Source organism: Harpia harpyja, chromosome Z, assembly GCF_026419915.1.
Source record: "Harpia harpyja isolate bHarHar1 chromosome Z, bHarHar1 primary haplotype, whole genome shotgun sequence".
NCBI classification, from domain to species: domain Eukaryota; kingdom Metazoa; phylum Chordata; class Aves; order Accipitriformes; family Accipitridae; genus Harpia; species Harpia harpyja.
Genome location: NC_068969.1, coordinates 102,241,407 through 102,262,485, shown reverse-complemented (window position 1 = coordinate 102,262,485; position 21,079 = coordinate 102,241,407). Strand labels below are relative to the sequence as shown.

General features: G+C 38.5%; 1 protein-coding gene across 4 annotated transcripts in view; it reads right to left on the bottom strand.

Annotated features, from left to right (window-relative positions):
* The window catches only part of FYB1 (FYN binding protein 1), a 66,886-nt gene that overhangs the window by 23,712 nt on the left and 22,095 nt on the right, over positions 1–21,079 (bottom strand). For all 4 annotated transcript variants that reach the window (XR_008233396.1, XM_052776269.1, XM_052776271.1 and 1 more), the window contains exons 2-3: positions 16,538–17,687; positions 815–995 (exon numbers count right to left, since the gene is read on the bottom strand). Coding sequence is in view for 3 of the 4 variants with exons in the window: in XM_052776269.1 (XP_052632229.1) it covers positions 815–995; positions 16,538–17,687 (1,331 nt within the window). In the remaining variant the exon portion in view is untranslated. The remainder of the gene's footprint in view (positions 1–814; positions 996–16,537; positions 17,688–21,079) is intronic.

Here is a 21,079-nt window from a genome sequence, read left to right as displayed (position 1 = left end):
ACCGGCACCAGCAGCAGCAGCGCTAGACTGATGTTGTCACACTCTCCGCACCAAAATACAGTATGCGTGCTAACACACAACCTCTCTAATGCCTCGTATATTCTCCCAGTCTGCCGTTCGCTGCTGTTTGCAGTAACTGCCGGCTGGAGAGCGGCTCATCATTCAGGCTCAGCTTGTTCCCGGTCAGCTTTGACACGAGACCGAAGTGCTTTTAACTCTTCGTCGCTGGGAGGTTCCCCTTTTGTACACAGCTTGTGGAAGAAGGGTAGAGAAAAGAGCCCCACATGCGACAGATGCTTCTCAGTGTTATCACAACAGGCCGCGACATGGCTCCTGGTGCAGTTTCACAACCGGCACTGAGCTCAGTACCTCCGGCTTGCAAAGCTGCTTCCTGGGGTATCGACAGACAGACCTGACTCTCCTGGCCCTCTTCCCCCAGAAAAATGCAGGGGAAAGCTGCAGTTATTGATACAACTGATTTTCTGCCAGCGTATGAAGTCTTTGAACCGTTCAGGAGTAAAAAAAACCCAGCAGGCTGTCTGTTCCTTCCCCCCCTCCCCATACCAACAGGGCAGAAAAACGAGTTGTTATAGATAAGACAATTTAGGGAAACAACTGAACAGATGGGGGGGTTCAAGCTAATAAAGACTAATTCCAACCAGGCCAGGGACAGGGTAGGACAAGGAAAGTGGTGTGGGACCTCACTCCCATGTGAAATGTGGGACACCTGCAGCCTTAATCTGCTGCTGCATGAGCAACGGAACAGGCAGAAAAAGGTGAGAAAATAAAGACCCTGGGATTTGTGTTCACTTACATTGTTTCAGAGCTGGGCTTGGTGTTTCTGGGAGGCAGGCTGGGAGCTGCTGGGGACTGCAGAGATGGGTGAGAGGCTGGTGGCGTAGGCGGCAACTGCATAGCAGAATGTGGCGGAGGTACAGGTGGGGAGAGTGCTGCTGAGGAAGGTGCTGTCTGTTTCAAACCTTCATTTTTAGGGCCTGTAAAAAAGCAGAACAGACTGAATTTATCAAGCAAACAGCTGAGGAAGGAACCTCACTGTTTACATGAAGTACTGGGACAAAATATCAGCACTGCACACACCCCAGAGCAAATATATTTTGTTGAACCTGCTTCTTAGATATATTTGGTACCTTATCTTACCAGAGTAGAGAGGGTCTGCCTAGAAGAATGTGCTGCATGTGGAAGGCCTTGAAATGTCTTTGCCAAGACATGAACAAGACACAAAACCACCAGTTCACCCAGTATATAAGCTGTTGTGCTTTGAAACTAAATTATCATTTAATTCTACAATTTGACTGAAAAGCCCAGCTGCAGAGTTTCACATGAGCACTGATGCAATCTTGCTGGACTGTTCCTTGCTCAGAGACAGAGTTTCAAGGGATGGGATGAGAGATGAAAAGATATTTTGGCATTAAAAGGTGTACAGGTCTCTGTATATCTTCAAATACATTTGTAATGTAAGTTGTAAAAGGCTGGACTTAATTTTCTAGCAAGCCCATACTAGAAAAGTGGAAGTCTGCAAAGCTGCACAGAAGCTACACCCTCAAAAAACAGGTGCAGCCTTCAAAACAAGATGATGCAGTACACTGGGCATAGAAGCCATCATTACAGGAGTGGGCTGGTGTGCATGTGTGCTGCACTGAATTAATGCTCCATGTACAAGCCACAACCAAACCCAACCAAACAAAATCAGTGATTGGATACCATGATTTTAAACCTAGAAATTTTTTTTCAAGTACCATAAGTGGATTAAAAGCTACGCAGAAACAATTGTCCCCAGCTGTATGGAGGGAAGTCCAACAAAATGTAAGGAGGAGGAGAGCAGAAGGAAGAAGCAAATTCACAGTTCAGTTAAAACCAATTACAATCGAAAAGAACCCCTTTGTCCTCCTGAGATTTTCTTCAAATTTATACCTGTATAGTGGAGATTAAAATCTTGTCAAGAAAAAGAAACTTTCACCATGTTGGAAAAAAGTGGCTTAAACACAGAACAACAACAAATATTTAGTAATGCTTAATAACAAGACTGAACCTTACAAAAACTACTGAAAGCGCTTTCTTTAGCTGCTTGGGAGTCTGAAATTCTGTCCTTGGGATAGACAAGAGAAGGCGATTCTATAACTATTAGAATGACCTCTTGTGTCACATGGAAATCAAAGTGAAATTACCAAGGCTTGACAGTTTTTCTGCTTACTAACAAAGAACTCAAAAATTTCTGGATAAATTTGACGTCATGGCTGCTTGGAGCAACTTGTCAACATATGTGATCACAACAGTGCATTTGAAACCTGTTAAGTTCCTCCATTACTGAGATAGCAAAGTACTAATGGTCCCAACACTGCTGATTACAAAGGTGAATTCTTTGTTGTTTTGTTAAGGAACATTCATCTGGCAAAAGCAGACACTTACAATTTAAGATATGCCAAGATTAAAGTTGTATGGTATCACATATTTTTTTATTGACATACCTTTTTATCATTTTATTCAAAAGTATAGCCCAAAAGTTAAGTGAAATAATCCTTAGTATTGAGGAGGCTACAGCAAGGTTAATGTGTGCCAGCTGGAGAGAGCTCAAAGGAGAAGACTGAGAATGATTAGAGGTCTAGAAAACATGAATTCCTGGAGATATTGAACAAATTGTGGTTGTTTAGGGAAATATGATAAGACTGAGGGAGAACAAAATGAATACCTAATTCTCTGGCAAAGAAGAAAGGGATAATTTTTTTTTTTTTTCTTTCATTTCCCTGGTGGAGAAGGCAAGAAGTGTTTAAAGGCCAGCAAGGTTTGTTAGGAGGCACTTTCTAATAGTGAAGGTGGAATTTCCGTGGCTTGAAGTCCATGCTGAAGAAGTAGGATAAACTTATGGCACAGCTGTTCTTACCCTACACATAAGGATGGACCAAACAACTCCTTTACGTCTCTTCCAATTCAATGATGACATCCTCTGTTTGTTGTGCTATATTTTATAAGACACTACATTTAAAATACTTGCCCCTATATTGAGCCCAACAGCTAGAGATCTACTAAAATATCATTTTGGCTAAAACTTGTCTTCCAGAAAGATGTCCCACTTGTTGGAAGATGAGAGGAAGAATGTACCACTACAGAGTTTGGTTAGGTTTGCTCACTGTTAAAATCTGCATCTTATTGTTTTCAAAGTTCACCACGCTTCAGGTTCTATTACTTTTATTTCTACCTTTGCTTACTAGATCAAAAGCCTTTTTATAACCACTCTTTTCTACCCATAAGGTATTGATACCACTGAATTTAACCAATAGCTCAGTTTTCTTTTTGATAACTTTAAAGACCCAACCTTTTAAATCTTATCTCAAGGCCTTTTTTTTTTTTCTCATCTAACAATTAATTTGTAGCTATTTCTGTAATCTCTCCAACTTTTCCAGCATTGTGAAAAATCTGGCACTGGAATTCTACACAGCATGCACTTGTCTGCCACATGCAGTGATGAAAATTACGAGTCATTCTTCATCTGGCCATATTTCTACTGATTGCATCCAGGGGGTTTCAGTACTTTCTCCAGTTGTCATCCCTCCTCCTGTTTCGGAAGTGCAGACACTTGAATATGTAATCATACAGTGTTACTTCATTATGATTAGTTTGTAGGACTAAGGTAAAAATTCTGCCCAAGTCTCTGTGCATAATACTTCTTTCTTCTGATGTCTCTTGAGAGCCAAATCCAGGCAATATGAAACTGAGCCAGGAAAGGACACCACATGCATTTTAGATTAAGTGTTTATTTTTAAGTATAAAGGCTGAACAACCTGTCCCTTTTAATTTATGTACATTGCTGGAATCTAGCAATAACTAAATGATCACCATATTAATGGAATCACTGCTTTTTTGTTTGTTTGTTTTTTGTTTTCTAACAATTAGAACTGACTCTTCCCTGCCTTTAGAGCTGTAATTACCAACACTTATGACTGAGACTGATGTGGGTGTAAAATTCTTTAATTCTAATACTGAAAATAAGGGGATGAGTTAGGTAGGAATGTGACACTCAGTATGAAAAACCTGTTATAATCAGGCCCACAGAGCCAAAGCTATCATAATGTTTCCATAATGTTTCATTTCCTATTTTAATGCAGCATTTCACTTTGAATCCAGTTCCATCTTTTTATGTCTCTGAGACACTTCATACTCTGAGGACACAGAAAGGCTATGTGCGGGTAGTCGAACTGAAGTCAGCTTCGGACACTCAGAACAAGAAATCAAACTGAAACTACATCCTGGCTTCACATGCACCCAAAACACTCTCATCACAGGAAACAGTGTTAAGGACCATCACTGTGTGGTAGCTTTGACCACTAACATCTCAGTTTCCAAATAGCCTCTTCTCTCTTCTTGGGACTCCCAGCTTTTTCACACACTGTGCTGCACTGAAGAAACAGATGCAGAAATTGAAGCTCTTCACAAAGAAAGGAAAGAACATATGAGAAGGAATGAGTTCCTCAAAACCTGTGCAGCTGTATAGCAGCTAAGAGAAACTTGCCATAGAAACTGTCCATAGAAAGTATGAAACATCCCATTAAACACAAACTGCTGCTTGTGGTATTAACCTTCTTTAATCACGCCCAGAGCTTCAGCACTTAGAGCAGAACTGTCCATAGAACACTGCAAACACTTCTCTTGTGTTCTTGGGGAACCTTCTCAAACAACTTCCATACATGAAGCAACAAAAAGGTCACCTACATTCTTTGAGAATGTTTATTTATCAGGAAGTTCAGGACACTGAAGTTGTCTTGATGTAAAACTTGTGACTTTGACCCTTGCCTTTCCTAACTTGTGAAAGGGAAATACTGATACCTCTTTGGTAGCTAACATAACATCTAAGAGGAAGATCCCATCTTCCTTTCATGTCCAGATATTCTGTGTTCAACAACCTCAGGAGAAATAGAAGTCCATATAACAGTACTCTGTAATTTCCATGCCTCTCCTGTGTGAACTCAAAGAGAAACTAGTAAAAAACCCCAAATAAGTCCATCTTTCTGGAACCCATGTACTCTATGTAGTCAAAAGCAAGTTTCAGGGCAGGATGAGAAAAAGATACCCATTCTTATCTTGCTAAAATCTTCAGTGCTATCCTGAGATGCTGTATTACTCTGTCCTGAGATGCTAATACCAGAAATACGTGGCAAACTGAAGTGAAATGTTATGGGAACCAGTACTTTGGCTAGGGCCAGTTCTCCCCAGCCCTTTTCAAAATTGTAAAATAAATTGTACTCATGTGCAAGGGTGATATGTGCTCCAGTACTGACAAAGCTGAAATGACATGTCTCTATTTATCCCTCCCTAAATACCAGGGTATCTTACTGCTTGGATGAGAGACTGGCACATAGATGAAGAACAGTATCTAATTATCAACTGGAGCAGAACAGAAGCAGTCAAAGGAAAAACATTTTTAGCACTCACACCTGCAGTTCAATATCCATTGGCTGAAGATACAAACCCTGATGATCAATTCAACCTGTACTGGAATAGAATGTGATTACTTGGCACAAAGCTTTTAACTGACAACAATGATAAATAATGATTTTTATAATCTCCCTTGAAGTAGGAAACTACCCCATCCTGGCAGAGGGTGGTCTGGCTTCAGCTATTGATGTGTTTCTCATACTTTGACTGGACTGCAGCAATAATGTATACCTGCTCTCAAAGTCAAGAGTGCTTAAAAAATTCCAGTTAACTCAGAACAGCTGTATTGCATCTTATCAGCAACACACTCACTTGCAAATGCATTAGCCTGGGCTCCAGTCTCTACACAGTCCAGACTTAACTGCAAAGACTTAACTCTTAAATATGTTTAAGGTATCAGACTGTAGCATCTAAGCCATCCATTGCCTCGACCCAGAAATTTCTAGTCCAAGATTGCATACTAAACAAAACTGGAACCGAAGAGCAATGTATATATCACACTACTTTCCATTTCAAGTTCACTGTCATTGCACCTACTTCACCATAAATACATAGCAACAGACACATGTAAAAAAATCCCTTCCATAACAGGGCAGTCTCTTGCACATACAGGGGAAAAACTGTTTCTTCACTTCATATCCTAAAAAGCAGGCCACCCCCCTCTTTCTTTCACCTAGAGTATGGCCTTTGGCAAGACCTTATTCCCTTTGACCCCTGATGGAGTGATTTACTGATAAGGTGTTGACCCCTTCTGCTTTTTTTAATGTAAAGAAAACCTGACAATAATCAGCTACTGCAAGGAGACTTCAAACATTCTGCAGGAAAAAATGCCGGGAATTTTAAATTTCTTGATGGATTTCTTCAGTTTTCATAAAAAAGGACCATAAAAAAAATCATCAGGATTTTTCAAGCAGTTACACGGTCAAAAGTTTTGCATTTTGAAGGAAGCATCCTTTTGTAAAACAAAATGCTTTTGAGCTACTCTGCAAATGCAATATAGGTTTTCAGTTTTACTGCAAAACATTCTACATGCAAGATCTGGGAAGCTTTCTGGGTTTTACAAAGGTTTTGCTAAGAACCTGCAACAACATCTGCAGCAGCTGATCACCCACTTCCTACTTTATTCATCATGTGCAGAGAGCTGTTTTCTGCTTCGCTTCCCTAACCTGTATATTCATTTAGATACAAGCCATGGTTTCATGTTTCACAATTATGCTGCTTTGGAGCTGCTCAAACAAAGCACGTAAACTTACAACATTACTGAAGCTCAGTGCTTTTGATTATGCTGTTGTCAGACATACTGTAACAGAGACACAAAGATTATTTGAGACACTGCTCACACCTTGAAAACAAAGACCATAGAAAGTTTTTGATTTTTGCCTTCCTTGAGTCCAGACCCCACTTTAAGAAATGCCTGCATACAATCTTTTCTTCATTTTCATTTATTCTCCTCACCTCTCCTGATTCTGCTTCCAGTTAGATGGTAAAGCTGCCTTTTCAGCTTTGTACAAAGGAAATCACCTCCAAAAAAAGGGGGAATTTTGGAGGAAGGGAAAAGGGTAAAATGGAGACCTAGTACAGGTCCCCATCCAGTTTAAGAGTACTTTGCTGATCATTGCTCATACATCATGAAAAACATGACCAGAGCAGAGGGAGAATTTGTCCTTTTTTAAGCAGAACTTCTCATTGATCTCAACTGGGAAATCTTGTTTCCAGAGCAGATGCACAGACTACCTCGAGGGCATTTCACATAACACTTAACACCTATTCAATGCCCTATTTTCTCAAAATGACACACAGGTGACATGTTAAGTCCCAGACCACATACATGGTAGAGGGTTTTTCCCATTCTATTTGAGAATGTAGAGACAAACAGATGAAGGATAAACAACACCTGAAAGTGAGCATCTAAATCTACATTTAAGGTTGACAGCTGAAAAATATTAAGCATGCACGTAACCTTACTCCCAAAAGAAACCCCACAGTTTTCATTCAAAGTCATTCGGTATGTAAAAGCTTACAGAACTGAGCCTTATGGTGACTAAATATGAGGTTAGATACTCAGAAAGCTTCATCTGGGCAGTGCTGACTGGCATGAGGAAAGTGATTTAAACTACAGATGTGTAATCATACCCAGAAGCCTATCCTTATCTAAAGGGGAACCCAAAATTAATTCCCAGTTGAACTACAGGCGAAACTTTTAATTGTCTGATAAAAAGCCTTAATGATTACTTCTTTTTTTTTATAAGAAATATTTATAAACCTAAGCCAGTTAATTTTATATTGCATGGTATCATTTCATATGCAAGAAAAAAGAACAGCAATTGGAAGTATTCACAGATGGAAGACATGTAAGATAGCAATAGTTTAAAATAAATCTTTGGTAAATAATTTATATTTGAAAGAGAAGGCAATAAAAATCTGTACAATGATGCAAAGGCAAGCAAAAGAGAATGTACTGGAAGAAATTTACTTAAAATGTGACTATTTATTTCCCAAACCAACAAACTGATGAAGGGGTTAATCATTTCATAAACCTATTGTTCAATCTGAAAAACAATTACATCATGCATAGCATGCAATTCTAGTTAAAAATTAATCATAGGAGTATAAACACTGATATAAAAAACATCAGTTCCATAAAAAATTCTCATGCAACAAAGTCTTGCATTCAAATAGTGGGGTTTTGCACATTTTCTCTTCAGGATCTGCTAACAAGGAACATCATTGTTCCAAATGCACACATTTTAGGAGGGTTCAGTTTCAAGTGGAAACCAATGACCTCAGATATGTTCATTAACAAAATGAAATTTTCAGGATAAAATTAATTGTTAGTATACTGCTTCAAAAGCTTCCTAATATATTTACTATGAAATGCTTAATGTTTTGTTTGTCTCTATTAGTATTGCTTATTTACTTTAGTATTTAATAATTAAGATCAAAGCTGTCAGGAATGACTGTGTGTTTGCTATAATGAACTATTTGGATGCTAACTTAATTAGTCAATTTACTAACTTGTGTGTTGTTACCCATGCAATGCAACCAAATGATGAAGATTCATTAAAAGTATTTCTTACTGTGAACCAAGATAGGTCTTCGAAATACTTGTTCCATTGTTGTGCGCATTGTCTCAAATTCAAACATTATGCATGCTGCACGGGTTTTACATCTGTGAGCCACTAAGGAAATATTATTTAAACCGTACAGAGAAATTAAGACTTCCAAGCTCAAACGGAAACCACGGTACATATCAAACTTCAAATTTATGGGAAATATATGCCAAACATTCTTGTAATTATGAGTAAACAGACGACAGAGCATTTTTTTTGGAGCTAGCTAAACATGAGACCTTTAGGGTTCAAGATGCATTTTCCAAAACAGTACCAGCAACATGTCCAGAATTTCATCACCACAATATTTTTGCATATCTGGAAAAAAAATTTTTTTTTCCAGCTTTACCATAAAGCTGTCTATAAAGTAATTTGATGTGCCGGATACACTTCATTGCTACAATTAGTAGCAAAGTACATTTTCAGCAAAATATGCATCACCTTAAAGAATGGGAAACTTTCAGCCAGTTCATATCATTCTTATCGAGTTGTAAATTAAAATTATTAATATGATTTGTATTCACATTATTTTCTGGGATACAGACAGGTTTCAGAATACTTGCAGCTCTGGTACAGCAGAACTACTTGCGTACTGTGACACATGTAATGCAACCAAATGATGAAGGTTCATCAAAAGTCTTTCTTCATGTGAATCAAATTAGATGTAAGAAATAATGTTTCAAAAACTAAAACAAGGAAACATAATTAAGCAGAGAGAATTACTCAGTTCCATCAGTTTTACTGGTTTTCTTTCTAGTAGTTTCCTTTTCGTCACCTTCCATGATAAAGTCATAGCTGTCTTTTTTTTTCATCCTTATAAATTCTCCTTTCTAACTAGTGTTCTCAACACTCCTTCACAAAGACTACTTTCATATGTGATGTAATCCCAAAGACATTGTGTTAAACCCACCCAGCACTGACCCTGCTGGAGGGTGGACACTGGCTTCTAATACAGCATAACACGTCATGTGTTTCATTCAGTCCTTTGCGGAAGTCCAGACCTATTGAGAGAATATGTTAGGCATATACTTTGACTCAAAACAGAATTGGCCTAAAACCAATTCAAACTGCATGTCAATGTGTATTTGGAATTGCTAGTAAGTGATCATTTAGGCTTACTCAACAGAATTAACAGGTGCATTCACATGGTTTATCTTCTGAGTCCTAAATTCTGCATCTTAGATTCTGAAGTCTCTGCTCAGGAATGATTATAGATGACTCAAGGGGATTTAGCATAGTCAACTACAGGAGTGACTCTAGAATTCATATGCAGACTATAACAAGTGTATACATTAGAAAAATAAATTTATATGCCTCCATAATATGATATAAACAACCCATATCTTACTGTTAATTTTACTAGAATCAGATCAACTTGAAGGGAGCAAGTGTGCCACATAAGGCCTAACAAACAAATGCAGAGATATTTAGGGGAAAATCTATGAATGTGCCAATTGCAGAACCTATGACAATTCTCAAATGAGGACTGTCCTCTGGCGGTTTATTGATGGATACATTTTATTCTTTTTTAATTAAAAGTGTACATTATATTATTTGAAAGATATTGCAGACTGTTGTAGCTAAGGAAATAATCAAGGGCAATGAGTTTAAATACTTATTTGCAGTGGGTTTTGTGTACTTTTGCTTCCTAATGCACAACAGCAAGTTGTACCCAGAACAATCTTCTCCAGGAAAATACTGAATGTTGGTTTCCCTCAATCTTCTCCAGGAAAATACTAAATGTTGGTTTCCCTCAAGACTCATTTTATCTATAACTTAGATTAGATTTATCTATTTCCTTAGGCAGATAAATAACTCGTCTCATTCATATTTCTATCAGGATGGTTACATTCATTTTTAATTGCAGGGATTTATCTTTTTCAGTGCCATATTAGCAGTTTAATTTGTAGTTTTGTCCACATATTTTAGCAGAATTATATTGCGAACCCTTGACCAATTAAAGGTAATGCTTCAAAAACTTCAGTGTGGCAGGGTTTCCTTCATAGCATTAATATTCTTTGCTGTGGAGGCTCTTAAAAAAATCTGAAAAATTTTCTCTCTGACTGAAGCAGACTGAAAGCATGTATCCACTCTTTGCTTATTGAAAAATTTAGTCTTACATGCATATTCTATAATTATGGTGCATGTAATTATAGCTGGAGAATGAAGATGTAAGCAAAAAGAGTGAGGGAAATTTAATTCAACTGGGCTGTTGGAACTTACGGGTTGAACTATTGAAAGTTGGCCAAAGAAATAATACTGAAATTAGAAAGGAATTAAAACTTCTTTTTTGAAACTGACCTTATACCAATCCCATGAGTGAGACAACTCCTTTGGGGTCAGACCCACATAGGTGATGTCGTTGCACTTGTACCAAACCATGTACATTGTGTGGGATTTCATATGCTGCAGTCTGATTTTCATGATAAATGCACAACTTTGACTATATTTCAGCTGAGCATTGTTCTTCAGTTCTAGAACTTCAAAAATGGATTCTCCTTTTTCTTAGAGATGTAAAATATTTCAGTACAATGCTGCTGAAACAAGAATCATTTGGGTTCTCTCACTTTAGGAGAAGGAGGGAGAGGAATGAGGAAAGCTGAAGAGCTTTTACATTTGTTTCCACTAAAAACAACATACAACTACTCGTCCAGATTTTGTAGTTGCTTTCAAGCAGATCCAGCAAAGTTAAGTTCTTGGCAGATCTGTGTAATCATAATTTGAACTTAACTTCCACAGTTTTCAGGCAAATGTCTGAGGCACCAATAATAATAGACATCAACATCATGAAATCTAGTAAAACTGTAGGTAAAAAGCCTTGAAGGTCTTCAAATTCCCGCAAATAGTCTCACTTCAGTACATTTTTGGTGTCACTTAAAATTCAACATTTTAGCTATGTATAGCAAAGTCAAGGCATTATGTTGTACATAATTGTCATGCTATTCTGAAATTACCATTTTGACATTTTTTTGAGCTTTACAGGGTTTTATGGTGTGCTATAGTTCACCTGTGCAGAGGCATGACATCATTACATGCAGCTACCCTCACCCCACCCTGAACAGTGTTGTTTGATATCATCACCTACTTTTAGTTTCATCTATCTTAGAAACAGGTGATTTGGCTCAAGTTAAAATTCTTTTTATCCACTTACACCTTAATACTGAGCTGTTGCATAACTTTATCCAATCTAGCACTGAGGTAAAAAAAGAAAATCAACATTGACCTTTTAAGTCCAGATTCTGCAGTAAACAGCTGTGACATCCTGTGATAAAAAAATCCCCTCTTCTTTGTAACTTTGGAAGCTGCTCTTTCATCTTGACATCAAGTAAGAGCAACAACTGACTGGTCCTAAGGGGCTTTGCAAAGACAGTTAAGACATTTACTGTCCTCGGGAGTGGTGCTTGATTGTTAATCACTGCCAACAGAGTGTTGTGTTAACTTTGACAATGCACCTTGAATTCTAATTCCTCCTGTCTCTCTCAACTCAAATAGCCATGTCACTGTGTGGTTATGCAATCCATCACAGAACAGAACCTCAATATGTACTGCAGACACAACCATAACCCAAATTATAAATCGTGAGAATTTTCTTACAGGTATTCTTTTCTCCTAGATTCAGTACAGTTTCCTTTCGTTTCTCCCAGTACAGTTCAAAATATTCTCCCTAGCTGAAGCCCCAGTGCTGATCATTCACGAGGTGTTCAGAGGTGTTTAGAGCGCTAGGGACTCTGAGCCTTCAACTGACTTTATGTGGGTGGCCATCTGTATGCGCACGATCCCACTGAGGTCAGCCCAGGTGCAGTTCTTCTCTGAAAGTAACGGTATGGCTGTGGCCTCACATGGAAAACTGTCAGCAAAACGACTTTGTGTCTCTTCTTTTTTCTAACAAATCCCTGTTTGCACTTTGGGTGTTTATTAGAAAACACTATCATTAGTATTATTTTCTGAATCTAGAAAGCACATGCATCTCATTGATTCTGAGCTGATGTAGATATGATCTACTCTCAGGGAAAATTGCTGAAATGGGACATAGCACAGGAATTTACCAGAGTGCCATGTATTCACAGGCCCAGACAGGAATTTCTTAATGCCTGCTTTCACTGGAAAATAGTAATGCATCAATAGTCAAACTTTCCTCCGCAAGACACTTGTATCTACAGAAGTTTTATCATTAAAAGCTTTTCAAGACCAGGTGAAAATTTCTAATCCAAAGCAAGGCCAACACCAAACCAGCATCCCTTAGTATTCATGCAAGCATTGTGGACAGTTTAAATCCTTCTCCCACACGTGACTAAGACTGCTGCATTGAAGGTAAATCCTTCAGCCTCTAATGTTAAAAGTCATTTCATGCCCAGTAAATACTTGATTACGAAAAAACAGTAAAGCAGCTTCCATGGGAAAGGATAACAACCGGAGAAAAAGGAGTGAATTGATACTTCTGAGAAAGCCGAGTTCAAGCCCTTGCTGTAAATCAGGCAATACAAGGTTTTCTGCACCCCAGGCACATGTCCCTAACACAAGTATAACAACCACCATGTGTGGAGCTTTTCTCTTCTCAAAGGACAACATAAAGCCTAACTTTTGCCCTAGCACAGATCAAAACCCCCAAAGGTTAGATCTCAGAAAGCTTTGTTGGATGGGAAAACCGCTTCCATTTGCTTGTTCTTCTTTTTACTCATCACCTGAATCACAGCAGCAAATTAAGCAAGTATGGCAAGCTGCTGTTTATCAGGACAAACTAATGAGCAGGAAGAATTTGTGCTGTGGGGGTGGCATCTTCCTGGCATGACTTTGATTCTTGAAATGACAAAAAAAAAAAAAGAAAAAAAAGAAAACAATTCCACTTAATTGCCTTTCCAAAGCAGGTAGGTTTTGTCATTCTAGTCTAATGTTCCAAGAAACCCAGCAGCGATGAATAACTTTGTTGAGCTGAAAATGAGTTTGTTCAGGATTTACTCTAGAACATCCGTTCTCTCCACCAGAACTGTTCTACAGAGAATTCTGGCCACAAAGAAATGAGCTGTATTAATTAAAGCCAAACAGAACATCAAGGTCCACATGCCAGCTCTACAGGGGAAGGCTGAAGTTCAGGGCCACTATGAACAGCTTCATATTGATGTGGTTTCTATATCTTTCAGTCTTGCCCTGACCCAAAGACTGTGAAGTAGAGAAGACCATGTCTGACCCTGCAGTTCTACTTAGTTGGGTGTGTATTTTGCAACAGGTTTGGAGAACAATCTGTGCCACCACACTGGGCAGCTCCATCCTTACCTCATGTTCCCAGTGTGACTCATCCAGGCTGGTGGCTGCACTAGTGCTGGCTAGTGACAACTGGAGATCCTCCTTCTAGCAAAAGTTCTGGTATTATTCTTTCAGCCCTGTTCACAGTATTCATTTTAAATGCATTCGATAAATATTTCTAACCCCCAGTTTTAAAAAGAGGATGAAAAAATGCTTTGTGTCTGTAACTGCATGACAACCAGAAAAAAAAATTTAAATAACTGAATAAACAACAAATGAACAACTAAAAGCATTCCTCCATTAATTACTTAAAAATAAACTAAAAAATGTATTTTAAAAAATTAATTTCAGGTTTGGGTGTTTCCAGCCTTCATCAGGACTTCTCAAAATTCTAGCTAGTAAATGTCTTGGTTTTGTTTAATCAAAACATTTGCTGGTGTCATTTGCTGAAAATGCTGCCTTTCCATTTTGAGACTGTTCTGGGCACTTGAGTAAAGCCAGACGTGCTGAACAGTCCTCTATGGAGAAGGGGCAGCTGCTCAGACTGTTGTATATTGGCATATTTCTTTTAAAGAGGTACACAAATTTACACCATTTGAGAATCTGGCCCTGATGATGGATTTGTGAGAACATTTCCATAACTGTAGGGTAACACAGGAAAATAAGAATGTAGTAGCTGACAAGAATGTACATTTTATGTTACTGATATGCTCCTAATTTTTGAGTGGAATTAATAACAGAATGTATAGTTGCATGCACACTCTGTGTTTTTAGTGTGGCTTTTTGGCTTTAGAGAAAGTCAGCTCTGAGCTTTTTCATCTGGTTAGTAATCCCTTTGAATGTCTTCTGTCTCAGGAAGACCAGTCTTATGTGCATTCAAAACTGCTGAAGCACAAGCTATACTGTATCCTAAATATGGAAGGCACAAGAACAGATTTTGTATCAATTAAATTGCATGAATGTACCTGATGTACTGCACATGCACAGTGTGGAGTTATTCAGAGTATCTACTGTCAGCTACATTAAGCATCTAACTTTAGCGCTTTGAATCACACCATTGGGCATCTCCCTTTCCACTAACTACACTGAAAATTTAAGAGTCTAAGTTTGATCTGTTTAATTAAATCTAAGAGAGACGGTTAAGGCAGACTAATGTAGGTGAAATGCCCCTCATTATCAGAAATTACTTAGCTGTATGTATCACCTGACACAGTTGCAGGACATAACTGGTTAAAATTATTTGAGCTAAAATAATGTGTGTGAGGATTAAATATATTCTTTGCTTTCTGAGCTCAATGCAGACAGCAGTATGTTAAGAAAGAAAAAAAAAAAAAAAGAAACAAAGCCAACATAGAAATCTAACACAATAATAAGTTTTTATTTCTGCCCTTGTTTCTCTCATGCACCAAGATCAAGAGCAGCTTTCCTCTGGACCCATACAACTTAAAACTTTGATTTTAAAATGTGATCAGAATTTCTCATGCAAACACAGTTCCTAGCACCTGGTGCTATAAGATAAAAGAGAAAGCCTCCTTCGGTTACTATAAAACTTTTAATAGAAATGTGTCAGTTGGCAACACCCATTCCAACTGAAGTGGCTGATTTGAACTTTTTAGAATTCTCAAAGAGTGCCTAAAAGCTTTGGAGGAAAAACTGAATCCAAAAGTTTGAAATACAGGTGAGTTAAGGGAGAATTAAGGACATGCAGAACCTCTGCAAAACTGATCTCTCTTTCAAGGAGGTGACAGTGGATATGTGGGTCTAAACTACACTTTTGCATGAGATTTTCAAGGGCATATTTTGGGTGCCTCAGAAACCGCTTATATCATTGTTGCAACTTGTCTTATGTGGTGAAAAGAGGCTGTTGAAGCAGAACTCTGCTGTGGAGTCACAGCAATTTCTTTTTTTCACAGGGATTTTTGTCCTCCCAGATATTTCAAATGTATTTACAGAAGCTCTCATCACACACAAAACCATCCTAAATTTTACAAAAACCTACTCACAAGCCTTGATATTCATGCCTGGATTATGACCATCAGAAAGTTTGGAGGCTTGGTTCTTCAGCAAAATAGTGAGGCAGAGCCTCAGGTGTTTCTAACTGCCACACTACTGAAGTCACGTAAACCTAACAGAAAACACTAAGTCCAGGAGACACTTTTGGAGTCTGGATTCAGATTTGGATATAAAACTGACGCAGCTCCATGTGGGAGCAATTGATTCTGTAATTTTGCATAGTGTTCAACTTTCTAAACAAACTTTAAAATACAGCAACTTATAGGGTCATGCTGATTAGTCATTGTGAAAGGCAAAAAAAAAAAAAAAGTGTGGTTACTAGAGGTTGTAGTATATCATTTTGGTGGCCCTCAAGCTGTGCTCAAGAAGTTACTGTTGAGAACAGGACACACAACATCAAGATCTCATTTATAGGAAGTCAGAACTTCAGTGTCTGTCGAGAAAAATACTTAAACTCCCTGACACAAGTTATAGCTACACCTAAGTATTTTTGAAAAACAAATAAAGCCAGTACAGAAAGCATTCATCCTACACTTTATTGCTCAGGGAGGGAGAATATAATTTATATTTCTGTCCTGTACGGAAGCATAGGTTAAAGCTTTAACGGGCTGTCTGATGCACAAGTCTCATTTTGGAACAGAAAAGGGGATTCCACCTGAAATGAATTGCATACTAAATGCACTAAAAAGCCAATACCCAGGAAAGCAAGAAGAGAGAGGACTCACTGTCTTTTGGGCTGCTCTTCCGGAACCTTTCCAGGTCCACGCTGGGGGGTCTGCTGGGCTTCTGCGGGGGCTGGCCTAGCTTGAACAGCGAGGGCAAGGCTTTCCGCTTGGGGGTTCCTGACCTCCTGTCCCCATCCTCTTTCTCTTGTGATCCACTTGATGGCCTTCCTGCAGCAAGCGCTGTGTTCATCTTATAGAACTTAGGAGAAGAAGAACCTGATTCTTCCTGGATGATTTTGTTGAGGAAGATGTTCTTGGCAGCACTAATCCCCTTTTCTTCAGTCTTTTCCTCCATGTTTTTGGGGGTGCCTTGAGAAGAGCTGGACCAGTGGCCCGTAGGCTTCAGAGCTATGTTAGAAAAATGACTGCCTGCACCTTCTGCAGCACAGTTACTATTTTCATCCATTTCCTTTGTTGCTTTAAATGAGTGTATATTTGGTCTAGGGCCCGATAGTCCTTTTTGCAGAAAAACATTTTTATTAGAAGTGTCTTCGTTGTGGGAGATGTCATGGTTTAGAGAAGGTTTCTGTGCCAGAGGTGGTTTAGAGAAAGGAGGCTTGGGCTCATTTTCTTGTGTTGCAGACATGAACTTTTCCTTAACTCCAATTACTTTTGAAAATGCTGGTTTTGCCTCACTCTCCTGTGGTGCAAAATTTGAATTTGGTTTTGTTCCCAGAGGATTTTTTTCTTTCTCATGAGGAGCAGAGTTAAGGAATTTGTTCCCTGCAGGTTTTGGGTACAGAGGCTTTGGCTCTTCTTTTGCCAAGTCACTGGTTTTTGTAAGGGGTTTAGTGCATCCAGCTTTTCCATCATTTTCTCTGTTAGTTGCCTGAAGCTGAACCCCAAACCTTTGTGCCACTGGTTTCAAATACGGGGGCTTTGGATCCTTCTCTGTTTTATCATCAGGTGAAGGCTTGACCCCCAGAGGAGGCTTAGGATGAACAGGTTTTTGAAAGGTACTGGGTCCTGAAGGAGAAGATGTATTCCCTTGACTTGCAAATTTCTCAAGTGCTGCTTTCCTTGTCTGTAATCCCGTACCAATAGGTTGTCCTGGGACTTTGAAGGGTCGACTGTTACCAGAAACATCCTCTGTGGGGCTGTTACCTGTGTTAAATTTCGCCATGAGTGCCTTCACATCTGCCTTGACATCCTATAAGCATAAAGAAGAGAAAAAGAAAGAGCAGCAATGAGAAAGTCCCTGTTGCAATGTTCACACATACTGTACTTTAAAGAGTTTCCTGGTCTGAGGCTTGTAGTACTGCTGATTGGCTGTGGAGATATTGTAGCACATCTTCCTGTAGGGTTAAAGAAGCTGAGCATATTGTTATATCCTTGCTGTGGTTATACAATCTTTTAAATTTTTCAGTGCAGGTAGTGGTTATGCAGCTGCTTTTGGGCATGCTATAGTTTCTGTTCATTTCTGTAACTGGGAACAGAACACATAATAAATATAAGAAAATACATACTACTTTAAAATTAATGTAACCCTAAACCCACAAGTATCTTGCAGTGAGAAGCATAGACTGTACTAGAACCTGGATTATGTACTAGACTAGCTTTATTCCTGCCAACTCTTTGGACAAATGCAAGTTCCTTTGTGAAAACAGAAATTCTTCTGGTTTGGGGGGTGTGTGTCAGTTTTTCTTTCCCTTCTCAGCAGTTTTCTTCCCTGCTGCTCCCCCCGCCCTTGCTTTGTCCTTGTTTCTCTTCTCCATTTTATATCTGAACAAAACTGTGCATGTGTGGATGGAAAATGAAAATATGTGGAGCAAAATAGGAAGAAATGACAACCAATACATCCAGATACTGTCAAAGATACTTAACTTCTTTGGGGGAAAAAAAAAAAAGGAACAATTCCAAGTGGATAAAACCCAACTTCATTCAAAAATGTTTTAATTGGTCAGACCTATTCAATACCTTTCAGGACCCATCTTTAATATGAACTGAGTGCAAAAGCTCAATACATTTGAATTCAGTACAACTAAAACACAGTGCAGTGAAGGATGGGGGCAAAGTGAGCTGGTCCCACTGCACTAGGCTGGGGCCACTTTTGGGCTCCAGGAGCCCTCTGCCACAGGGAACCCTTTCCCAGATAACAGTGGCAGCAGGGGTGCAGCTATGGCAGATATGCTGGTGTATCTGGTTCACAACTTGTTTAAGAGGGATCTGTTTTGTGTGTGGAAGTTAAAATGTAAGACTAATGGTATAAAGCAGGGATGTTATAACTAGGAAGGGCTCTGAATCATTTGGAAAAAAAAGAATATCACTACAAAGCAAATAAATAGATGTCTGAAAAAAATTTTAGAAAGAGGTTGAAGAATGAACTGTGTCTTCACTCAGTACAGTTCAGTGGGTGTTCAGTAATTTTTTCTGCTTCATTAACAAGAGCTTCTAAATAGGGGTTTTGCTCCTTTTGCCTTCTGTTTGATTTTATCAGATTACATGAATTGCCTGTTATGTTGGAATAGTTTTACCTGTGACTTCTGCAACTTCCAGTAACTTTCCCAGTCTTTCAGTATTACCAAGATATTCAGTCTTTCCAAACTGTTTGTATTATACTACAAAGTTACTTACAATAAATGCAGTCAAAACAAGATAGATGTATATGAAACTTATCCCCAGAGCACCATATTGTTATCTTTTTTGCACATATAAGGAAGGGAGGAAGTACACATTTACTATGGAGATTATCAGGTTTAAGTCATCTACTGCGGGTTGAAGCATATGCACTCACATACGTACAAAATTACACTGTGGAGATACATTTATATATCACTAATCATTCAAGATTTCTCCCACAATGCCTCACAAGGCACTGATTTTACCCACTTAAACAGAAAGTTAAGCTAATCACAATGCCAGAGAGTATAACAAAGCCTTTTGTCTCTGATCTCTTTTGACTTTGTACTAACGCGTACTTTTTTTTTAACTTCTGTAACAAAATCTAAACCATCAGAGATACTGTAACTTTAACTCAGTGTCTGAAGTCTTCAGAACTTATAAATTACAATCTAATCAACTGCTTGGCCATCTCAGCTGTTCATTTCTTTTGAAAGTTATAGCAATAAATTGATTCTTCTGCTACCTCTTCCATTTGAAATTTAAGAAAAAGTACTGTGTCAAACTACAGTAACGTGAACGTTCTGGACAAGAGACATTCAGCATGTAGACCTTTTGGAAGCTGGAAATGTGGCTTTGAAGAAACTTTTCTTGTTATGATATATGGTTTCTGAGAAGTTTTCTACATCTTTGCAATAGCAAGATCAATTACATTCATACATACTTTCAAAAGCACTGAACCATTCACTACTGCCATGTTAGGACTGTCAATGGATTTCTTTTAATAGATTTCTTCCCAGTACTGTGAACAAATTTTTCAGTCATGCAGATTTACAAGCTCTTCAAGAGTAAAAAACTCCTGGACATGTGGAAAGGCTTACAATCAACAATGTAGCCTCTCTCATTTACTTACAGTGAGTAGTAAGTTGTAAAGGTAACGCTAAGAATCAGAAGAGAGTAAGAAACTCCATGAAATTTTTCTGCTTCTCTGTAATCTACGTCACCAGTTCCTGCTTTCATAAGCTACGTTATACTAGAAGCCATATTGTGGATTCTAATGCACAACCTGACTGGCCAGGTAGACAGATGGGGAACTGGGAAAAAGACAGAATCTTTTATCTGTGGCCCTGCTTATAGAGTAATCCCTGCAGTTTCTGTTTCCCTTCCCAGAAACAACAGCAGTTACCTATTCCATTAGCACATACAATGGGTTGTAAATCATGAAATGGGAACTTGAAAAGATTCTGAAGTGAGATTAAGTTCACCCTAACCTTCCCCTCTCAAGTGCAAAGTGCATGTGGGACAGAAGAGTCTCATGCAAGAAGTACTTTGGTTATTTTCTGAACTTTCTCTTTGCACTCTGTTGGGAAGCTCAATGCAAAATATTTTGGCTTTTCAGCTTCTGATCTGAACTGGAAGCAGCACACAACATGCACTGTAACATTTGCTTTGATATGAGATGGTTGCATTATTCAAATGTGTTTGCTCAAATCTAGAACAATACCCAGGTTTTAGTTCCCATGCCATAGATTCATCAAGATTTGTATATGCAGTGCTTTCCCACCCTCCCACTGCCTTCAGCAGACTCATACAGATACCAAGATACACTGGTACAGAATTCTTCCACAACTAGATCTTAATTACACCTCAGTGTAAACAAGTGCAATTCTCCATTGCTTACAATATAACTGCACATTTCTGTACAGAAGTACAGTGTAATGAGAACACAAGAAATACAAAGGTTCCAACTGTATTCTTCCTGAATTTACTCAACTAGCAGCCTGATCAAAAAACATTTGTTTTGCTTTGGCATAAATATGCTCTCATTATTTACTTTCCAGTCTTGGTGAAGCCAAAAGATCATTTCACTTTAACTTCCCCTTGTGGTTGCTCTTTCTTCAAACAGCAACACTAGATCAATGAAAGGAACAGCAGATGTGCATGCATATGATCCTTAACTAAACAAATGAAATATATATGTAA